This window comes from Theropithecus gelada, chromosome 7b, assembly GCF_003255815.1.
Source record: "Theropithecus gelada isolate Dixy chromosome 7b, Tgel_1.0, whole genome shotgun sequence".
Classification (NCBI taxonomy): domain Eukaryota; kingdom Metazoa; phylum Chordata; class Mammalia; order Primates; family Cercopithecidae; genus Theropithecus; species Theropithecus gelada.
This window is the reverse complement of record NC_037675.1, coordinates 74,617,378-74,631,464: the sequence shown is the minus strand read 5'-3', so window position 1 is coordinate 74,631,464 and position 14,087 is coordinate 74,617,378. Positions and strand designations below refer to the sequence as shown.

At 56.0% G+C, this 14,087-nt stretch overlaps 1 protein-coding gene across 3 annotated transcripts in view; it reads right to left on the bottom strand.

The window, feature by feature from the left end:
- PAPLN (papilin, proteoglycan like sulfated glycoprotein) overlaps positions 1 to 14,087 on the bottom strand; it is a 37,748-nt gene that overhangs the window by 4,056 nt on the left and 19,605 nt on the right. For 2 of the 3 annotated variants that reach the window (XM_025391796.1, XM_025391794.1), the window contains exons 14-25: positions 12,251 to 12,331; positions 11,783 to 12,038; positions 10,166 to 10,286; positions 9,708 to 9,846; positions 8,177 to 8,654; positions 7,217 to 7,354; positions 6,703 to 6,827; positions 6,312 to 6,450; positions 5,540 to 5,677; positions 4,423 to 4,550; positions 4,220 to 4,328; positions 2,331 to 2,497 (exon numbers count right to left, since the gene is read on the bottom strand). In XM_025391796.1, coding sequence (XP_025247581.1) covers positions 2,331 to 2,497; positions 4,220 to 4,328; positions 4,423 to 4,550; positions 5,540 to 5,677; positions 6,312 to 6,450; positions 6,703 to 6,827; positions 7,217 to 7,354; positions 8,177 to 8,654; positions 9,708 to 9,846; positions 10,166 to 10,286; positions 11,783 to 12,038; positions 12,251 to 12,331 — 2,019 coding nt within the window. The remainder of the gene's footprint in view (positions 1 to 2,330; positions 2,498 to 4,219; positions 4,329 to 4,422; positions 4,551 to 5,539; positions 5,678 to 6,311; positions 6,451 to 6,702; positions 6,828 to 7,216; positions 7,355 to 8,176; positions 8,655 to 9,707; positions 9,847 to 10,165; positions 10,287 to 11,782; positions 12,039 to 12,250; positions 12,332 to 14,087) is intronic. The other variant, XM_025391795.1, reaches the window with a different exon arrangement.

Genomic DNA, 14,087 nt, shown 5'->3' with positions numbered 1-14,087 from the left:
ACTGCCGGCCGGGCGCGGTGGCTCAAGCCTGTAATCCCAGCACTTTGGGAGGCCGAGACGGGCGGATCACGAGGTCAGGAGATCGAGACTATTCTGGCTAACACAGTGAAACCCCGTCTCTACTAAAAAATACAAAAAACTAGCCGGGCGAGATGGCGGGCGCCTGTAGTCCCAGTTACTTGGGAGGCTGAGGCAGGAGAATGGCGTGAACCCGGGAGGCGGAGCTTGCAGTGAGCTGAGATCCGGCCACTGCACTCCAGCCTGGGTGACAGAGCGAGACTCCGTCTCAAAAAAAAAAAAAAAAGAAAAGAAAATAACACTGCCAATGAAATGACACAATTCTGATACCATCAATTAGGATGCAGACCAACTTCAGAGATGTGAAAAGATGTGAAATCTGCATTTTGCTTTGTCTCAGAGCCTTGATTTGGTTATTATGTAGACAAGGTCAACCTTCTGGACATGATACAGGTGAAAAGTAGTCCCTGGAGTGTGGTGCTTCTGCCAAGGTTACTCCATCATTGTGCAGGCAGGCACTTAGTCACCAAGTATCTGAGTGTTGCGGCTCTTGTAGCTCAGCAAGCAGGAGGGAATGGAGGGAAGAACGGGCTGTAACGCTCCCGTTCACCAAGCTGCGAGCGGCGGGAACATTTGCCCCTGTAACACCCCCTTGGGGCTCCGCGGTTGCTGGCATCTCCGAGTGCGCCACCCTGTTCTCCTTGTCTATACGTCAGCACCCAGCGCGGAGCCGCCACGGGCGTGGATCCGGGCAGGTAGCGCCAGGGGAGCACAGCCTGCGGGGCCGAGTGGACGGAGCAAGACCGTGGGCCGAGCGAGGCCCGGGACAGAGGTCCAGGCGGTGGGCTGGCGAAGCGGCAGGAAGGAACCCTGTAACCCGGGACAGAGGTCCAGGCGGTGGGCTGGCGAAGCGGCAGGAAGGAACCCTGTAACCCTCCCTCCCGCTCGAGCAACAAGTGAGAAGCCGCTGGGTACCGTTTCCTGCCACAACACTAGCACCTAGTGATGCCAAGCACCGAGCTGGGCCCTGGGGAGGCAAATCCCAACTGCTGCCTAAAGAGACCATAGACAGGAAGCCAACAGGTCAGTCTCACTCACAAAGCAACATTTCAGCCACATTCAACTTCTAGTACTGGCCAGTCTCCACCCTCAGCCTGGCAGCCAGGAGGCAGCCAGGCCTGCCCCTCTTAGTGTAGCCATGCTCCTGGCATGGCGCTACAGCCCTGATTGTCAGGAATGCCCAGAAGACCAGGCAGGAAGGGCCCTGGCACACTCCACCAAGGCCTGTATCAGGCCTGTGAGAACTGGCAGCTTGGCCCGAGGTACCACTCTGTCTTCAGTCCCTCAGTGAACAAAAACCAAGGACACAAGGAAGCACAGGCTGGGGGGTGAGCAAAGCCCTTTCCCCCTTTCCCTCTTGCTTATTTGAACATCTCTCTTGTAAGTATGAACACTGAGCCACAGTCTGTTTCATCAGTTCTGATGTGGACTTATTTTCACATCTCTCAAGTTGGTCTGCATCCTAACTGATGGTATCAGAATTGTGTCATTTCATTGGCAGTATTTTTTTCTTGGTACAAAAGTAATGCATCTTACAGGCAATTTGGATTTGTTGAAGTATGATAGAGTAGTAGCTAGAGGAGGTAAGGCTACAATATCAAATATCAAATGATGCAAGTAAGAGGCCACTTAGGTACAAGTATAGTAATTTCGTGGGGGAAAAAAAACCATGGGGAGTCAAAAGACAGGAGCTCGAGTCCCAGGGGGGCCTCATTTGCTGTGTGACCAGTGGAAACACCACTTAGGCTCTCTGCATACCTGTCTCATTTGTAAAATAGTGGTGATAATCCCTGCCTTTTCCTTTCTGGGTTATATGGTCAAATGGCCATAAAGGCACTTTTCAGTCACAGAACCACCTTTTTGCCACCCTGATTACAGTGGACAGATTTTAAGTGGTCTGCCTTAAGTTTTAAGTTTTATAATGAAATTCCAGGCAGCCATATGTCTCAAAATCGGTGAGTCTGAATGTCCTGCATGCATTAATGTCTATTAAGCTATCTCCAGGGGCCCAGCAGAGCATCATTTCCTTCATCTCCATTACAACCCTCTCAGGTGGTAGAGCAGTCCCACTGTAGAGAGTAGGAAAATGAGGCTCAGGAAGGTAAGCCCCTTGCCCCAAGTCACACTACCAGCAACTGGCAGGGTGAGCCAGGATTCAAACCAGAGTCCCTCAGACTGCAGAACGAGCCCTCGAGAACCAGTAAATATACAGGGGAATGCCCTTCCCATCCCCAGATATAGACCTTTCCTACCTGGTGAGACCACCTTCACCTCGGTGCTGCGGCTGACTGCCTGACTCCCCTGGTAGGCGCTGCATGTGTAGGAGCCCTCATCCCTGACCCGCAAGTTGTAGATGAGCAGTGTGCCATCTGGGGACTGGTGGACACGGTGGCCGTCAGCCTGCACAGGTAGCCCATTCCTGGAGGAGAGAGGACACTGGGAGAGCTATCAAGGGCCTCTGGAGGCCTGGGAGACAGAGGGAAGAGGTAATCAAAGGCCATTCTAGAGTCAACCATTCCCACCCCTTGAGGGCAAAGAGGTGGAGGAGAGGGAGAAATAAAAAATGACCAAGGTTTCTAGCTTAAGCGGGTTACTGGGTGACGGTGGTGCCCCTCCAACCTTGGGCGATCCAAGGCTGGGGTGAATGGTGAGGTTATTTTCTGCTATTTCAAATTTGAGGTGCCTGTGAGATAGCAGGAGGCCTCAGATTTGACGTGTGGAGCTCAAGAGTCCAGACCCAGATAGTGTGTCAGCATCGCACTGACTCAGCAAAGTGCATGTCTATGAGGTGATCCAAGTCACACAGGAAGAAACCAAGGACAGGCCCTGAGGCACATCAGAAGACAGTGGTTCCTGGAGCCAAGGGAAGGGAGAATTTCAAGAAGGAGCATACGGCAAGCAGAACACTACAGGTCACGTAAAGACTGCCAGGTGTCCAGTGGAGTTAGGGAAAGAGGCAGTGACCTTGGCCAGGAGAGTGTCCTGGAGCAGGGGCTGATGTGCGGCCCCACTGCAGGCCCTGAGAAGTGAGTAGGGAGATGAACAGGCAGAGGCAATCAACATGGACAGCTGTAAAGGGAACACTGTGTCAGCGTAGGGTCTGCAGGAACATAGAGGCTCAATGGAAGGTGGTTGTGAAGAGGGGAGTTCTATGCATGTTTGCTGCTGGAAAGATCCAGGAGAGGCCAATGTGGAGAAGCAGGCCTGACAAGCTGATCAGGGGACGGCTGGACTGAGCACACCAGTGGGGAAACCTCTAGCAGCTCCCACTGCCTTCCGTGGGCTCGAGGCCACACAAGACACAGATGCCCTCTGCAACCCCATCACCTCTCCTGGCCAGTGCATTGGCCGGTTCCCATCCTGGTGTCCTCTCTCAGTGTCCACCTTTGGCACTTGCTGCTTCCTTTACCAAGAACATCCTTTGCCATCCTTAGATATTACAGTGCAGCCAGAGTCATTTCCTGGCCCCCCCTTCCTTGACACTCCTCTGTGCACAGAGGGCACTTACAGCAAAACACATCTGGAGCTCCTGGGATGCTGGGCCATCTGCCCGGGAGTACCCTGGGGCTCAGGTGACCCCAGGATTCCCAGAACCTAGCCTAGTCCTGACACATTACAGGGAGGGAGGGGGCAAAAAATGTCTACTAAATGGACAAATATAAAACCGATTGATCTGGGGTAAAAGACCACTGAAGTCCCCAAAGCTGAGTGTAGTCCAATGGTTCACAGCCCCAGGAGAGATTTTGCCACGAGGGGACATTTGGCAGTGGGTCTGGAGACATTCTTTATTGTCATGACTTTGGGGAGGGTGCTCCTGGCGTCTAGTGGGTAGATGCCCTGGATGCTGCTAAACATCCTGCAAAGCACAGGACAGCCCTCAGCAACCAAAACTTACCAGCTCCAAACTGTCAGTGGTGTTGAGGTTAGGAAACCCTAGTGTAGCCCAACCAGCAGAGAGCCAGTGGCCCTACAGAGCTTTGCTCTGTAGGGATGAGGGTGCTGCAGCCCTGTCCCCTGGCACCAGGCCTGGAAGCCGGAATGGAAGCAATGGTGACACTGACATCCCTGGCAGAAAGGCAGACATCCACACCGGAGGTTGTGAAGGTCTGGGGGTGGGGACGGCTTGGAATAGAGCCTTTACCTGGACCACCGAATGTTCACACTTTCTCCTGCTACCACACACAACAGCCTGGCGGTGTCACCTTCTGCCACTGTCACAGTAGGGGGCAGTCCTGAGATTGTCAGCTCCCCTGGGCACAAGGACAAGTCATTGTCAGCCACTATGAAGATCCTGCCCTACCCATGCCATCTGACCTCAAAGGCCACTCAGGACTGCCACTTTACCCAGAACTCTGAGCTGGACCCATCGCTGGTCTCGGTCCCGCCCATTGGAAGCGACACAGGTATAGAAGCCGCCATCTTCTACAGCCACTCGGCTGATGACCAGGGAGCCATCAGGCTGCAGCTGGTGTCTGGGGACCAAGTACAGCCAGTTGGCTCCAGCCCAAGGAGCCTCCCCTCTCCTCCAGCTCTGTCCATCGAGCATGGGGTCAGGGAGGGAACACAAGGTCTTCCAGGTCCCTGGTGAGAGGCTAAACATCCCCTAGTGTTTGGTGGGGTCTGATGAAAGGACCATTTGGCCTCAGACTTTACACCTGCAGCTGCTGGTGCTTTCAGTGGTGTGATCTCGGTTTACTGCAACCTCTGCCACCCGAGTTCAAGCAATTCTGCCTCAGCCTCCCGAGTAGCTGGGACTACAGGCATGTGCCACCACGCCTGGCTATTTTTGTATTTTTAGTAGAGATGGGGTTTCAGCATCTTGGCCAGGCTGGTCTTGAACTCCTGACCTCATGATCCACCCATCTCGGCCTCCCAAAGTACTGGGATTACAGGTGTGAGCCACTGCGCCCGGCCGAAAATGTCTGGCCTTTAAGCTTCGCAATATAAACCATTTCAAGTTTTCTGAAACAAAATTTCGATTTGGGTTTCTAGTTTTTGCTATACTCATTTAGTGGGCTCAAATACTGGTTCTGCTGCTTATAAGCTGTGTGATGTTAAGCTTCTGTGTGTAAAATGGGGGAAAAACAGCACCTGATCAATATGGCTTTTTTGCAGGTCACGTGATAGGAACAAGCCTCACGCTCAGTGCCCGCTCAGTAAAGGGTAGCGATTGTAATTACAGCTGGGAATGTGTTCTGACTCCGCTTCCTCCTTCCGCCATCACCTCTGTTAACTGGCCTCTTATTTCTGTCCACTAACCACATTCTGGAAAGGCCCAGAGACTCAAATGTTAGCCAACCCAAGGAGCCCTTTGCCCAGCTGCTCCATCTCTCAAAAGGCCCTGGAGTCCGGCTGAGAACTGGCCATGACGATGCCCAGCAGCTCCCTTCCCCGGTGGCCTCCACAGGATAAGGTGGGGCTGGAGGCAGAATAGGAGGAAGGGGAGAGGAGTCAAATAAACCTGGGAGAAGAGACAGGCTGCCCATCTCTCTGCCACTCAATGGCTGGGGGCGGGAAGCCTTCGGCACGGCAGGTCATCCGGATCCGCTGACCTGGACTGGCGTCCACCACCCGGGGCTGGTTCTGGTCCAAACGCAGCCTGCCAAACGAGCAGCCCACAGCATGAGAGGCCCTTGCCGCTGCCCCCGCCCACTCCCATGGGGACCTCTGCACAAGCCTGGTGGCCCCTTCTCCCTCTCCAGCCAGATTCAGCTTCCTAAAATCCCCTGCCTTGTTCTGGTTAGAAACTCAATAACTGCCTGGGGTGAAGTCTAAAGCTGCCTCCCCACCACCACCACTCCCTGCCCGTCCACCATGGCTGGCCAGACACACCCACCAGCCAGGATCCCCATCTGTCACCCCCCACCCTGCACACTTGCCACTAGGTCTCCGAGTTGGGCACCCCTCCGGTCCTCCACATCCCCCCTGTAAACTGAACCACTCCTCAAGGCCAGCTCAAGACGCTCCCCAAAGAAGCCAGCTCAGGCCCTCTAGCTCTGTATGCCCTTCCCTTCCTCAGTTCCTGAGTCCTGAGCCTGTGGAACCATTCCCAGAAGCTTCCTCCTCAACAGGCCCAGCTCTAGGAACCCTGTTTTTCTAGGCCTGGCCTCCCAGAGCCCTAAGCAGGGGCCAGCAAGGCCTGGTCACAGCAGACCTTCCCCTCCTCACCCACTGAGACCCCCAGCCCTGGCCCTGGCATGGGGGAGGGCAAGATGGCATTGCTGAGTTCTTACCTGTTTGCAGGCTGTGTGTGTGAAGAGGGGATGGCCCCCAGGGCCCCAGCAGCCCCCGCTTGGCCAAAGTCCTGACCTGGGTCCCTGGGCTGAGGGATGCGGCTCAGCTCAGCCTCAGACAGCACGGCCATGTCATTTCCTGTCATGAGGCCAGGAGAAACAAGGTGTGAGCTGTGGGGAAAAGGGAGTAGAAGGGAGGGTGGGCCATGAGACCAGCAGGGACTTGTGGAGAAATGAGGGCTACAGGGTGGTCCCTGCCAGCACAAGGAATTGACTCAGGGAGACACCCTGGGTCCCTCTAGCATGAGGCAGCCCTCGCGTAGGCGCCCCATCCTGGCCTTCCCACTCGGGCCCCTGAGAATGCACTGGTGGATGGGGTGGAGACAGAGACCTATGATGCGAAGCTGGATCTTCTGGGAGTCGTGGCCTGGCCGGGTGCTGCCACAGCTGTAGGTGCCCTCGTCCTCTGCCTGCAGGGGGTGGATGATCAGGGAGCCATCGGACTGCAGCCTGTGCCTGAGTGGGGTGGTGTGGGGGTGAGCTCTGGGCTCCCAAAGTCAACAGTGAGTCTTCCCTCAGCCTCAGTGCTCCTGCCAGAGGAGATCAGAGTCCACAGGGCACCCTCCCACCCCAAGCAAGCCTGGGGGAATGCTTCAGGGGAGGCTGTCACACACACCTGTCAGAGGAGGTGGAGGGAGCTGTCACACACACCTGTCAGAGGAGGTGGAGGGGGCTGTCACACACACCTGTCAGAGGAGGTCGGGGGCTGTCACACACACCTGTCAGAGGAGGTCGGGGGGCTGTCACACACACCTGTCAGAGGAGGTCGGGGGGCTGTCACACACCGGTCAGGGAAGGTAGGGGGCTGTCACATCTGTCAGAGGAGGTGGGGGACTGTCACCCACCTGTCAGAGGAGATGGGCTGGCCATCTTTCTGCCAGGCAGCCTGGGATTCCGGGGCAGTGTCGTCTGAACAGGAGAGCCGCACCAACTGCCCCAGGGCTGCCTGCACCAAGGAGGGCTCCACACCTGCCAAGCTGATCCTGGAGAGGTGGGAAGATCTGCTGACTGGCGCGAGCGCCAGGACCAGAACCCCCTAAGCAGTGTGTTCCACGCAGACAGCTTGGGGCCCATCCTATCACAGGCACTTTCGGGGTTAGAGGGTCCCTATGGGAGGCAGAGCCCCAGAAGCCCATGGATTCAGGAATCCACCCTCCCCAACTTGCCCCCGGTGCCCCCATGCATTGCTGCCTCAACTTGTTCTTATAGCGGCAACAAGGTAGGTGCAAAGCCTGGGGCTGGGGAGAGGTCGGGAGGGATGGCACACACTGGGTTCATGTGGGGGCTAAACTACACGCTCGACCCATGTGGAACACAATGTTTTTAATTTTGTTTTTAACCTTCCCAAATCCCTCATTAATATGACCCAGTCCCAAGAGTCATCTTGACCAGAGCCCACACCTGTGATGTACACAGGGCAGGAGGTAATGCCACCATTTTACAGGTCAAGAAACTGAGGCTTGGAGAAGTTGGGTGACTTGCCAAAAGTCATGAAGCCAATAAGCTTTTCCGGCCAGACAGGCCCCAGGGTATACTGGTGAGCTCTGATGGAGAACCCCGGAGCCCCCATCTGTACAGATGTCTATTAGACATCAGAGTAGCCTCAAGTCTCTGAAGCCCCAGCTTCTCCATCCATAGAATGATGGCAACAAGGCCCACCAGGCAGGGCTCTCAGGAGAAACAGAAGTTAGGGATGGGGAGGGATGGGGAGGGAGGGCCGGCTGACTTCAGGTTTTAGCTCCAACTGGCGCACTCTTGGCCTGGGTGTCCTAACCCCCCGTCTACCTGGGGAAGGTGGGCCTTACCTGTAGGAGGAGCTGTGGAAGGGTGGCGCTGGTGATCCGGCATCTCCACCCAGTCCAGGGGCCCTGGGCTCAAGCTCCTGCCCCCATGGCCATTCTCCAAAGGCCTGGGTGTCGGGGGCCTCCCCTTGCCCAGGCTGTTGGTCTTGCCGCCAGAGACCACCAGAAGGCCAGGGCTTTCTCTGCACCACAGCCCCCATCCTGTGCTGGCTGGGTTCCTGCTCGCCTGCAGGACTGCTGCTGCCACTAACCGTGTGGGTGCTCCTTCCAGAAGCCCCAGGCTGGGGACGATGGGGCCCGTGGAGAGATCCCTGGCAGCTGCTCATGCACTCTTGCTCCGAGGCAAAGTTATTGGCATTGCCATGGCAGCCGCCATACCAGAAGCGGTTACATTGGCCCACAGAAGCAACGAAGTACCAGCGGGCAGCCCAGTCTGCACAAGAGCCATGGGCACTGGGCAGCAGGCACCGCACAGGGTAGGCTGCGGGGCATGGGTGTGATGTATGTCACCGAGGTGCCCAGTACTAAGGCTGCACCCTCCATCCCCTCAGCCTCCGACTCAGGAAGCAGGCCTTTCCCCATTTATAAAGCGTGTCTACACCCCTGGCTGGGGGCCTGACCTGGCCCTGGGATGCAGGACACTTCCACCGGAGTCTGTCCACTGTGCAGACCTGCCCCAGGCTGGTGCCACAGCAGCCTTCACCCACAGAGCTAGAGCCTCTGGGAGGTCAGGGCCAGGACCCCCTGGGCCAGCTCCCTTGGACCCTTGGCCTTTCCTGCCACCAGACCACCTGGAGTCACATGCAAAGTGAGCCCAGAAGGTGAACCTGCCTGCTTAGCTTGTGATAGGGACACAGGCCTGAGCCACCCAGGGTGTGTGAAGATGCCCAGGAAGGGCCTGCCCTTGTCCCCAGGATGCCGCACTGACTGGCCACTGAGCCCACCTCCAGCACCCAGCCTGCCATTCCAGCAGCCCTCGCCAGCATGGCCTGACCCACCTCTCCACATTTAGACATGACCACGGGTGCCTCCCGCGAGCCCTGACCACAGCCCTAGCCTGGCCTTTGAGGTCCTCGCAATGGTTCCCAGCAGCTCTACTCATTCATCCAGGGCTGCAACCTCAAAGACCTCCCTGCCCCTACCCTCCCTCTAGCACTCAGCTCCTGCTACTCCACACACATTCCAGGCAGGGTCAGGGCACTCCTGCCCATCCCAGCACTAACTGCCCTGCACCGGCTCTGCCTCGAAGGGGCTGACTCCCAAGCATGAGACTGGCATCCCAGCCCCTTGGGATTCCCACCTCCCACCCTCCCCAGTTCCCAGAAGCAGCCAGAAGGCCACAGGCTCAAACTGCTAGAGGCAAGAACACTCTGGCACTGCTCTCTGGCCTGGCACCTGGCAGGTGCTCAATCAACATTTGTGGAAGGAATGAATAACTGAGCCAGCAGGAACGTCTTGGTTCTGGGTAGGGGCTGGAGGCATGGTGGGAGCAGAGTCTACCCATCGAGAAGGAGGAGAGGGGGTGTCCACTCACCATGGCTGGGCTGGCCCACACAGCCTTCCCCAAGAGGACCGGCTGCAGCGGCCACGTTGTCATAGCAACAGCCAAACTGGGAGCCCCGGCACTCACTGGGCTCATTCTGCTGGGCCTGGGGCTGGTGGGTGTTGTGGACCTGGGGAGGAAACCCATGATTGGGAAGTGGGCAATGGATCTGGCCATTGTTGGGAACTCTGGGCTGCCGTGGGGAGGATGGCAGGAAGGAGAGGCCAGAATCCCAGCCCAGGGGAGACCAGAGGCCAGGAGAATATTGGATGAAACCCCTGATCCGCCCCAGGCCCATCTTTGAAGCCCGGTGCCTTCCAGAGGATGACCCAGGCCAGCAGGTTTGCAGGGACCTCCTTTCTCCGAGGCCAAAGCGGCAAAGATCCTGGGTCACAGTGACACTGAGCAGGCTCAGGGGCTGGCCTCCTCCCCTCCCACAGGCCACTTACTGTAGAAGCCACTGCCCTTGACCTGGGCCTGCTCCTGGTGCTGTCACTGCCGTACAACTTTGTGCAGCCAGCGTGATGGGGCCCCTCAGCGACAGATACCCTGTCAGGGCAGCACCCGTACCTAGGCAGACATCACACAGCCCCTCACTGCCCAGCCTGTCCCCATGCTCCCTGCATCCCAAGACCCAGGCTCTGAGGCTCCCCATGGTGGGGGCTGACAGGGTGGGGACCCGGGTGGGAGAGGATGTGTCCCTATGTGCAGGGCAGGCCATTTTGTGTGCCGCAATCTCTGCCTACATTCACCGGCTCTTAGCAGCTACCAGGGAGGGCAGTCGTAACACAATAAGCGGTGGCTGTGCCCCTCATCACTGGCAGAGCGTCAATTGCACAGCCCACAAAACCAAGAAGGGGGATGTTCATCCGAGTCCGACCAAATGTCAGTTCTCAGCAGGAGTTACAAAACAGAAGCAGACGGGAGACGGGGCAGAAGAGGGGGTTCAAAGGAACCCACCATTTACTCCACACCCACCCACCAGGTGCAAGGAGGCAAGGTGAAAGGAGGGAGGGTTGGGCCGGGCGCGGTGGCTCAAGCCTGTAATCCCAGCACTTTGGGAGGCCGAGACGGGTGGATCACGAGGTCAGGAGATCGAGACCATCCTGGCTAACACGGTGAAACCCCGTCTCTACTAAAAATACAAAAAAAAAAAACTAGCCGGGCGAGGTGGCGGGCGCCTGTAGTCCCAGCTACTCCGGAGGCTGAGGCAGGAGAATGGCGGGAACCCGGGAGGCGGAGCTTGCAGTGAGCTGAGATCCGGCCACTGCACTCCAGCCCGGGCGACAGAGCAAGACTCCGTCTCAAAAAAAAAAAAAAAAAAAAAAAAAAAAAAAAAGAAAGGAGGGAGGGTGCCCGGTGCCCTCTCTGTGCCAGGCATACTGTGATGCACTTCACCCTCACGGGGGCTCCATCATGACTGTCATCATTCCCAGTTCTCAGAAGAGGAACCAAGATCACAGAGGTTAAGTCACGTGGCCCAAGTCACCCAACACACAGCCGGCGAGTGTCTGAGCTGGGAACTGTCCCCAGGCCACTGGCCACAAAGTCTGGGTCCAGAAGCACCCAGTCTCTGAGACAGCACATTGGGGATGCGTTCAGGGCAGGCCATGGAAGGAGGAGAGGCAGAGGGAGGACACCTGCAGGAGTGGGATGACTCGGACCCAATCCATAAGGCAGGCCTGGCGGGGGCTGTTACGAAGACTGTGAGGAGCTGGTCGGCCCTCGTCCAGCCTTTACCACAGGTTCCCTGAGCCTGGTTAGATCTGAGAGCTAGAATCGCACCTGGAGCCTTCTCGGAGTCTCCGGCTGTGTTTCCACAGGCTGACGCTGCAGCAAGGTGGGGTTTGTGACCCCAACTCGGCACAGCAGGAGGCTCAGCCACAGGAAGCCAAGTCCCCAAGATCCCATGCTCAGGGCAGCGCAGGGAGGAAAGCGTGGGCATCCTGTTCCTGAGCTGTGCACGCCCACCCCAGCCCTCTTCTGACCAGAGATGTTGGCTCACCCACGGGGCCTCACCTTCCCTCTTTGATGGGGCAGGGGGAAGACCTGTCTCCAGCACCCACCTGCTCTGCTGACAGGAGACCCCAGGGCAGCCTTGCCACTGTGGCCCGAGAGACGCCGTGTGGCCATCGGGGCAGCACCCATGAGGACTGTGTCTGCAGTCATGGGGCCCTGAGCCCGACTGTAGGGGTTGCTGGTGTAGGGGCTGCTGCAGAGAGGGGGCGGGGCCCAGGGCTGACAGGTGGGTGCCTCGTTCTCCCCTGTGGTCACCCCCGGCTGAGGGCTGTTCCTGGGCTGCCCACCACTGGCCTCTGGAGTCTACAAAGAAGAGGAAGCAAAAGACACACAGTGCCTCTACCTGGCTCCTCCCCTCCACCCCTGACCACGCCGGACCCACCTTCCTCCGTCCCCTGGACCATTCTCCCCTCCACCATGGCTGCACCCAACTGTGGCCTCCACACCCCCACGGACCATCCACTCAGACACAAATACTACAGGGCTGTGAGTGGGGGATAGGACCAAGCTCTCACCCGAGGCAGAGGACTCCTGAGGGCCCAATGGCATTTGGGGGTTGCTGGCAGGGGTGTGCACATCCTGCATGCTGGGGACCTCTGCAGGGAGCCAGGAGGTCCATGCGGGATGGAAAGGGAGGAAGAGAGGATGGACCTCAGCTGTGGCCAACCCTGCCCAGCACTGGCTTCTACCCCACTGCCCAGGCAGGGCCCGGGAACCTGAGACAGCCCAAGGGAGGAGCACCACCCGGGATTTCAAAAACCGCCCAGCCACTCTTTCAAAGTCTCCAGTCACACAGAAAATGCTCATCTTTTTTGAGACAGGGTCTCTGTCGCCCAGGCCGAGATGCAGTAGTGTGATCACAGCTCACTAAAGGCTCAACCTCTTGGGTTCAAGTGATCCTCCCACCTCAGCCCCTGAGTAGCTGGGACTACGATCTTTTTTTTTTTTTTTGTAGCGATAGGGTCTTCCTATATCGCCCAGGCTTGTCTCAAACTCCTGGGCTCAAGTGATCCTCCTAACTCAGCCTCCCAAAATGCTGGGATTATAGGTGTGAGCCACTGCACCTGGCCAAAAATGCTAATCTTACATGTTCAGCGAAAAGTATCAGATATAAAATGTGCATGTGTTATGATCCCAGCCACATAAAACAAAAAACAGAACATACTTTAAAAGAAAAATTGGATTGATGAAAGGCAAACAATCCAATTTTAAAAAGTGGGTAAAGAACTTACGCATTTCTCCAAAGATGATATGCAAATGGCCAACAAACACGTAAAAAGATGCTCAACATCATTAGTCATCAGGGAAATGCAAATCAAAACCACAATGAGGTCCTGCTTCCTACCTACTAGGATGTCTAACATCAGAGATTGAAATAACGCACTAAATGCCACCAACCTGTACACTTTAAAAGGGCTAACTGAATGTTATGTAAATTTCACCTCCATAAAAAAATTCCATATTTTAAAAAATCGGATGAATAGACAAAGGGATAGAAAGAGACTAGATAATGAGCCAAGCATGGGCTCACGCCTGTAATCCCAGCACTTTGGGAGGCCGAGGTGGGCAGATCACTTGAGGTCAGGAGTTCGAGACCAGCCTGGCCAACATGGTGAAAAGCCCGTCTCTACTGAAAATACAAAAGTTAGCTGGGTTCAGTAGCACGCACCTATAATCCCAGCTACTCAGGAGGCTGAGGCAGGGGAATCACTTGAGCCTGGGAGGTGGATGTTGCACTGAGCCGAGATCACGCCACTATGCTCCAGCCTGGGCAACAGAGTGAGACTAAGTCTCAAAAAAAAAAAAAAAAAAAAAAAAAAGACGACAATGACAAGAGACTAAGTAATGAAAACACAAGGCCGGGTACAGTGGCTCACACCTGTAATCTCAGCACTTTGGGAGGCCAAGGCAGGTGGATCATGAGGTCAGGAGATGGAGACCATTCTGGCTAACACGGTGGAACCCCGTCTCTACTAAAAATACAAAAAATTAGCTGGGCGTGGTTGTGGGCACCTGTAGTCCCAGCTACTCAGGAGGCTGAGGCAGGAGAATGGGGTGAATCCAGGAGGTGGGGCTTGCAGTGAGCCAAGATCACGCCACTGCACTCCAGCCTCGGTGACAGAGCCAGACTCTGTCTCAAAAAAAAAAAAAAAACCACAAATATAGCAAAATATTAGTTGTGGAACTGACTGACACAGTGTGTGCGTGGCTGCTGACTATGCATTCTTTCAACTCTTTGGTATGTTTAAAGTTTTTATCATGGTGTCCAACTTGTAAATTTACAAAAAATCATTGTGCCATTAGAATGGGTGGGTTTTATGGTATACGGATTTAAACAACATCCCTAAATTT